Source organism: Misgurnus anguillicaudatus, chromosome 6 (assembly GCF_027580225.2).
Source record: "Misgurnus anguillicaudatus chromosome 6, ASM2758022v2, whole genome shotgun sequence".
NCBI lineage: Eukaryota > Metazoa > Chordata > Actinopteri > Cypriniformes > Cobitidae > Misgurnus > Misgurnus anguillicaudatus.
In genome coordinates this window covers 18521773-18530408 of record NC_073342.2, presented here as the reverse complement: position 1 = coordinate 18530408, position 8636 = coordinate 18521773, and the positions used below count along the sequence as shown (strand labels likewise).

General features: G+C 39.2%; 1 protein-coding gene across 1 annotated transcript in view; it reads left to right on the top strand.

The window, feature by feature from the left end:
* Positions 1-447: 447 nt before the first annotated feature.
* The window catches only part of LOC129434011 (probable polypeptide N-acetylgalactosaminyltransferase 8), a 28826-nt gene continuing 20637 nt past the window's right edge, over positions 448-8636 (top strand). Inside the window, exons 1-5 of the mRNA XM_073868651.1 lie at positions 448-679; positions 1040-1274; positions 4151-4317; positions 4889-5072; positions 5157-5354. Of these exons, the coding sequence (XP_073724752.1) occupies positions 508-679; positions 1040-1274; positions 4151-4317; positions 4889-5072; positions 5157-5354 (956 nt within the window). The 5' untranslated portion in view covers positions 448-507. The remainder of the gene's footprint in view (positions 680-1039; positions 1275-4150; positions 4318-4888; positions 5073-5156; positions 5355-8636) is intronic.

Genomic DNA, 8636 nt, shown 5'->3' with positions numbered 1-8636 from the left:
TGACAGGGATCCATAAATCTTATTTGAGACAGTCTATTAAACAAAAGTAAATGCAACTGTTCAGATGTAAGAGCACGGTCACAAAGGTTGATAGTAATTTACGGATAAGTATTGAAATATATCAAAAATTAATGCAAAGAAAATTTATTCTGCTCAAATAAATGCAAATGGATATGACAAAAATCCATTCTGGGTCTCATAATCCTCTCCAAAAATAAATGTAGATACTTACAAATGAATGCAACACCATCATCTACAGGAACCCAGAGTTTCCCTCATTTCATAGTAGGGGGTTTCACTTAAACTCCTTTCTGAAACGGGCCGCAGGTTACTTGTTCAAATGTGTCAACTTTGACTAGCTCCCTGACAATACGATTTATTTTAAACCACTCCCAAGTCTCATATCAGATATTCAGATTAACAAACAACTCCACCTGCAGACAGCCACCCTTATAAACAGGTCCTCTTACAATAAGAGTGAATCACAAACATCAGGACAGATTTAAAATGCGGATTGTTGCAAGGGTCGGTGTTTTAGTTTTATGTCTCACAGTTTACTCTTTAATGTACTTATCATTTTTTAGACATCAGGAGGGGTCCAATGATAAGATACAAAGGCCAGAAGATCTGGAAGTCCTTAAAAGACTGAAGAGAATAGAAGATCAAGTTTATAAAATAGGTGAGTTTATGACACTTCACTGGCTGTATACTACTATGCAATATGTTATTTATTTATTGTTTATTTTGAGCAATATATATGACACATCACAAAAAAAACACATAAATTGACTAAATTACATAGCCTAACTAACATTTACTAAAATGTCCTCTAAATTGGTTTATATTGCAAACATTCTTAATATTTTTGTTGTATTTGTTGGATTTTGAAGTTTAATATTGTATTATGATATTGGGTTCTTGCTAGAAATTGGTTTAAGTCTGGCACTATGCATAGATTTTGAGAAATGTTGATAAATATTATTCTTGTTAAAATGTAAAGACTTCTCATTTGTAAACCTTATTTGATCTTTTATTTTAGTCGAATCTATAGAGGTTAAAAAGGAAAAAGTAAAAGAATCTCATGTGGAGCAGAAAACAACAATGAAAGTTAAGAAGATGTATCCACAATCACAACTCTTCAGTTCGTGGGGAAATGAACTTTCAGAGGAAGAACAGATACAAGCAGAAAAGCTCTTTCAGGATTATGGATACAATGTGTTCTTGAGTAACCGATTACCATTAAACCGAACACTCCCTGACACTCGAGATCACAGGTAACTTATTTCTGTTTATTTATGGCCAGATTTATGTAACACTGCCTGTCATGCACCTGGATTAAAAGACATTGAAATATAAATAAGAGCAGATGAGTAATGCAGGTGAAAACTATTTGCAGTGATGTAGTAGTGCGAATAAAAATTTGTCATCAAAATAATAAAAAGTGACTTGAGGTACATCTGTGGACCAAAAAAACAACAACTTTAAATTACAGTAAAATTAGTCTGAACATCTAGAGAAACACACAATACACGCTTGTGCAAATGACTCAATTTCTAAGAAAAGAGGGCTGGTCTAGAGATACAACTGTTAGATATGTACACAGAATGTACACAGATGTTTAAGATCGCACTAACGTTTACAAAGGGTTTTATTTGTTATCGCAAAACTTTTACATGCACTGTAAAAAATGAAAGTTGGATCTACTTCAAAATTACTTTAAATTACTTAAAATACATAAAATTACTTCAATTGGTAAAAATTAATACATTTAAGTTTTATCAACTTAAATTGGGTCACTTTAAGTAAAAATGTCTTAATTTCTTTAATACTCGAAAAAAAAAAAATTAAATTTGTAAAACTTACTTCAATTCGTAACACCTACAAAATGTAAGCTCTTCCAACTTAAAATGTTGCACGATAAGTAAAAAATGTAAGTTAGGTGTTACCAATTGAACTCATTTTTTAATTAATCCAACTTTAACTTTTTACAGTGTTTAATTTGTTACTAGCTTTAAAACAATTATATGCAAATGTGTGACAATGCCTCCACCAAGTCCCAACTACTTTATATGATTATTTATTGCTAAAACACCCCTGAACAGTCTGTAAAAAACCCATCTAGTCTTTTATATTTGCATAAAATCATGTAAACAACATTCTGTGAAATAACACATTGTCCACATTCTGTGATATTTTTAATATTCACGTCATAGATTGCAATCAATGTAAAATCGACAATTGAAATCAAACTTTCATGCTCCTTGATCTCATCATTAAATTATGAGAATTAAATTTGATTTAAATTACATTTACCTTTAGGCATTTAGACATTTTGGCATTTTATCCAAAGCGACTTATACAGATAGGGAAACAAAAAAGCATTTGTCATAAGGAGACAATAATTCAAAAGGTGTTTATACCAAGTTACAAGCTTTCACAATTCCGAAACAATACCTTTTTTGAGATAGAAGAGGTGTGTCTACAGTTGGAAGGAGTGAGACAGGTCTGTGAAAGAGGGGTTGAGTGTGGCTTTTTTTAAGCAGGGGCGTGACCAGGGGCTGTTTAAACATGGATGGAAATCAGTGATGTGCGGGTTAATGTATAAACAACCCGCACCCGACCGACGTTTTCAAGTAACCCGCTTTTTAGCTGTTTTGGTTCCTTTTCACACCACATTGATTGCTCTGATCCGCACCAGATGAAATGAACCAAAACTCAGTCATGTGATAACATCCACATCACTCATTTGCCACATGTAATTGAATGTATTTCCTAAACTGCTTCTTGATTGGTTAGAATCAATGTGTGCGAAATTCCAACGGAACAAAAAAGAGGAAAATACAGCAGACACCGCGGACATACGACTGCGCACTGTAATTATGTCTCTGTGGTTGTTATACATACACTGAAAAAAAACTTTGCTGCCTTAACATTTTTTGTTAAATCAACTCAGATTTACAAGTCATGTCAAGAAAAATGAGTTGTCATAACTTATAAAATATAGTTGATAAAAGTCAACTTAATTTTATAAGTTATAACAACTCACCTGTAGTTATAACAACTCATCTCTAGTGAAGATAAATAATAGTAAGTTGAAATGACTTGTAAAACCGAGTTGATTCAACAAAAAATTTTAAGGCAGCAAAGTATTTTTACAGTGTAGTTTGTATACAGCATTCTAGACAAACTATTCCTTTTCAGAATTAATTGCGGATGCGGCTTGAAAACAACGTTTTAATGCACTACAAACGGCAAAGACACCAAATTTCTGACGCCCCATTCAAACAGCCAGCGACCAGCAGTAGCAGAGCGACGCAATCTCATTCCTTTCAATGGAAACCTGGCGACTTCCGGCGAAATGAACGAAAGTGACGCAAGAAAGTTAAGAAAAGTTTAACTTTATGCAAATGTTAAGCGAATATTGGGAGCGACTACCTATGAGAACAAAGCAGTGGAGTTCACGTCATCATTCTCTCGTCAGTTACTGGAGTGGACAGTACTCATTAACGCCGCTGTCTGTCTAAATGGGACGTAAGACTCTGCCCGCACCTCCTCGCAACTCCAGGTATGTTCGCGATCTGTCATAGTGCAAATATTGCTAATAGAAACTGTTAACAAACACTTCCTCATCTGATAATGCACTGCGCAGCTGACTACGGCAGCTGGTTTAGTCCAAAATGCGCAGTACTTTTGCAGTTAGGTCGGTTTGATCTCGGATCGTGTTCTCTCCACAAATGAACCACTCTAGAATTCGTTTGAATTCTCGTTTGAAGCCTCTTCAAGGTGGTCTCGGTCCGCTTGTTTGGTCCGCTTTTGGTGCGCACCAGAGTTCGATTGCTTCATAATCACTTGCCCAAACGAACCGCACCAAGTGAACAATCGAACTCTGGTACGATTCAGCCGAACTAAACAAGGCAGGTGTGAAAGCACCCTAAGAGATGGGTGAGAATTTAGTCTAGGTGGTGGGGTGGAGAGAAGTGTAGAAACTTTAGTGTCGGTCAGCGGAGAGAAATGGATGTAAGATGTAAGTGTAGTGTGTTCTGATGTTAGTGGTTCACAGACAACCTGGATGTTTTAAGATTGTATTCTTAAAAGTTAAATATTGCAACTTATATTATCCTAAACTCATTTCAAATGTACATAAATGCAGGTGTGCTGGGAAGATCTACCCTAAGGACTTACCTACCATCAGTGTGGTTTTGGTTTATTTAAATGAGGCTTTGTCAATCATACAGAGGGCTGTCTGCAGCATCATTGACAGAACGCCTTCTCATCTACTAAAGGACATCATCTTGGTTGATGACTACAGCTCCAATGGTTTGTTATTAGATGTATAACCCTCATTTACAATAGCTATTTTCTATCATCAACCAGTGCTTGGTGTTTGGTCTATAAACGTGTACTAGACAATTTCAGATTCATGAATAGGTACCAAATTACCTTAGCCCTATTAGTCTTTTATGGAATTCATAACATTATTTTATGCTTATTGGTAGCTTTTGACAAAAGCATTGTCTCTTTATTAAGATAAGTAGTTTCTTCAGGTTAAAGTTAGTATTTACCTCTCTTGGCACTAAACACATCTTAAGCTCTTTTGAGGTGACTGAGGTCCTTAGATCGGAAATTAGTATTTCATTTCATTTAGGTTTAAGAGATCCTGCAGGTTTTTGATATTGCTCAAGCGTAATACTTGATACAAATAACTCACACTTATAATTGTATTTAGTTTTGAATACTTTTCTGGTTGTATTCTAATAAAGAGACTCAGAAATAATTACGGTCACTATACCATTGCAAAAACAACTAATCTAATGGTGGCATGATGGACTAAGACTTTTGCACAATAAATGTAAATGTAAATGTATTCTAATTATATTTTTCCTGACAGTTGATCTGCAGTTGGCTCTGGATGAATATATTGATCAAATTAATAAAGATAAGCCTGGTTTACTTAAGAAGGTGAGACACACAAGGCAGATGGGTCTTTCAAAGTCAAGAATCTCAGGCTGGGAGGCGGCAACAGGCCAAGTGGTAGCCATTTTGGATGCCCACATTGAAGTTCATAAGCAATGGTAAGCAATAACATGACATGATGGATTACATTTTTTTTTTAAATGAACATTGCTATTACATTGGATCACTTTTTTGCTCTATAGGGCAGAGCCGCTCCTTGCAAGAATCAAAGCAGACAGGACAATAGTGTTGTCGCCAGTGTTCGATAAGGTAGAATTTGACACCCTGGATGTTGTTCAGTATCTGCCATCGACTCATGCGTTTGACTGGGCCCTTTGGTGCATGTATGAAATCTTCCGGCCAGAATGGTATAAACTTAATGACCCATCAGAACCTGGAAAGTAAGTGACGTAGACATAAACACTTCTTCTAAACCACTGGATATCAAACTTTTTGACTTTAAGGTCCCCCCATTGTCCACTGGTTTAATACCGTTTAAAACTGTGATCATAGGCAGAGTTTTGGGTTGGTGCTTGAGGGGCAAACAAGCGCACTGCAATACTGTGAGATAAGCGAGTGAGTTTTTAAATATGCTTTAAAAAATGTAAACTATTTTAGCCATAAGTGTCATGATATTGTTTTTTCCCCTTTTTTCCCCCATCTCATTTACTAGCTTGTTAGTCTATTAGCGCTCCCTTCAGCTGTGCCTCATTCTCTCATCCCCTCACCTGCTTGCTATCCTCTGTGATTTGCAGAGCGCGAGACGGCCAGAAGCTCACAATCCCCCACGTCTTAATTGCGCTCGGCCGACAATAGACAGTGGGAGAAAAAGGCGCAAGGGTGTATCCTCCTGTCAGCGTACGAGCGCTGGGACAGGATAGCCCCTACTCCCACCTCAGAGGCGTCTACCTCTACGATAAAATCTCTAGAGACATCAGGGAAAATGAGAATGGGGGCAGAAGAGAAGAGTGATTTAAGGCAGTCAAGAGCTGCCTGGGTGGCGTCACTCCAAATAAAACGGGTCTAAGTGGAAGTGAGCGCAGTGAGAGGGGCTGCCACCTGACTGAAGTTCTGAATAAACCGACGGTAAAAACCCTAAGAACTGCTGGAGCAAGACACGAGAGTCAGGTGTGGGCCAATCAGGGACGGCACAGACCTTAGTGAGGTCCATACTAGAGGGCTGCATTGGGTTGGGACTCCTTTTGGCGGGAGACCCGAGGGTCCTAGTGGGATTTTATATGTAATAGAAATGTGGTCAACACATGAAGTTGAAAAGAAAATTAAGCGAAACATTATGTAGGGCATACCGTGGCAACTTTGGGGAGCACATGCCCAATGCTGTTAAACACTATGTGCGTTCTGTCTGGAAGAACTGGTGAGCTCTAGTGACAAATCAGGTTGTTCCCCACGCGGAACGAAGGCTGAGTTAAATCCTTGGTTTCAATGTGGTCGTTAGTATGATTTCAGTACTGTTTGATCTTACAGAAATTATAGTATAGCAAATATTATACTCTAACCCCAAAGACAAGCAAAGTTTAAAGTTTGAGGACATGAAAAAATAGGCTATCAAACAGACTCGAAACACCAAGTAAGAGCCCGGAGCAAACAAAAAAACATAGGCTACATAACAGACTTCACGGTTGGCATATGAATATTTTCTTTATTTGGTTTGACATGTTTTTGTGAAGAAAGACAACCATATTTAGCCTACTTGCTCTGGTGAAAGCCTGTTCTTCTCACTATCTCTCATGATGCGCACTGATGCAGCGGAGAAGCACGTCTAAATTAAACCTGAGCCGGTGGACAAAAACAGACAACCCGGTGTTAAAACTCTAAATACTTCAATTAGTCTGCGATCTGAATTGCCAAAACACTCAGACATACAAACTGTTGAACTAAATAAAATACAAACTGTTGAACTAAACTTACAAGAAATAAATTTTCATGTAAATGTAATTTATATTTGATGTAAATTTACATTTAAGACTGTAAAAGACAATACATGAAGTGAAAACATTAAATGAGTAGCATTTACCCTATGGATTTGCATTAAAAACAAACTAGCATCTTTTCCATTAGAATTATTATTGCAGAACAAATATTGGACTATTCGTGCAAATCCCTAATTTTAAACACAATAGTGATGAAAGTCTGTTATTCTGGATGTTAATCTGACCAAATGTTTTGTATGAGCATGCATTTGGGTACAGTTTTCACAAGCTCTGAGAAAATCCGCGGGAGTGGACACAAATATTGTGGGCGCGGGCAGGATAGGAACACACAGGTTGCGGGAGCGGGCGGGACTGGTCATAAATTCAGCGGGTGCGGGCGGGCGCGGGTTTAAAAATACAGTCCCGCGCAGGCCTCTAGTCCATACTAATTCCCTGAGCAGAAATAATGGAGCCAAGAAAGGTGAAGGAGCGCGCGTGAAAAGAACACTTCTCAGCCTTGATGAATAAACTATTCTCAAGGAGACGCTGAAGGACTTGGCGAACATGTTGCACATGCACTTGGAGAGAGGGAAAAAAAATTTAAACGTCATCAAGATAAACGAAAACGAAAATATTCAACATGTCTCTGAACATCATTGACCAGGGCTTGAAACACAGAGGGGGCGTTGACAAGGCCGAAGGGAAGGACCTGGTATTCAAAATGACCGAGAGGGGTTTTAAAAGTCTTCCATTCGTCCCGCACCAGCAGGGGAGGAGTAAGGGACAATACTACCGGCATTTAATGACTCGGAGAGATACTTCTCAAGAGCTTAGAGCTCGGGACCAGAGAGGGAGTAAAGTCTTCCCCGGGGGGCGTAGTGCCCGGGAGAAGCTAGATGCTACAATCGAAGGGACGGTGTGGAGGAAGAGAAGCAGCCCGGGAACGACTGAAGACCACTCGCAATTCTAAGTATTTCTCAGGAACCCCAGACAAATCACCCGGTTCCTCCTGAAACACAGAAACAGAGAAAACGGGAGAAACAGCAGACACTAAACACTTTACATGACATGACAGACCCCAAGAGAGAATGGAACCCTTAAGCCAATTAATCTGTGGGTTATGTTCAACAAGCCAAGGATGGCCCAAAACAACAGGGGCATTAGGGGAATGAAAAAAAGTTTCTCTCTGATTGCCGGAAACGATGAGACTCACGGGGCAGTGACACGACAAACCTTAGCTAGAATCCGACCATCCCAGGCAAATACCGTAGTGGGGTCCTGCAGGTCAACCAGAGGATTTCCGTGCTGTAAAGCCCATGCTTCATCCACAAAGTTACCCTCGGATCCGGAGTCGATGAGAAACTGACAAGTGGCCAAGGAGTTCAGCCAGCGGAGGGAGATTGGAAAAGTAGTCAGAGAGAAATGCGGAGGGAACAAAGAGTATCCCTCTCTCTACCGGTGAGCTCTGGCTTTTAATGGACAGGAAGAGGCGAAGTGATCATCAGAGCTGCAGATTCTGTTCCCACCGTGGATGGAATTATTTCTCCACAAATAGTGGTGGGTGCAGTGATCTGGGGAATCGAACGTCTTGTTAAGCGCACTCTCTCTCATTCTGTCAGGCCGCGTCTCTGCCCTAGGGACTTACTTTTTGTCTCACCCTCCGCTCGCCGCGCCGTTCTTCAGTGGGGGCATTCCTCCAAATTGTTTGCTCATCCAGGAGTCAGGGGTACGATTGCCTCTGTCTCTCAGAGA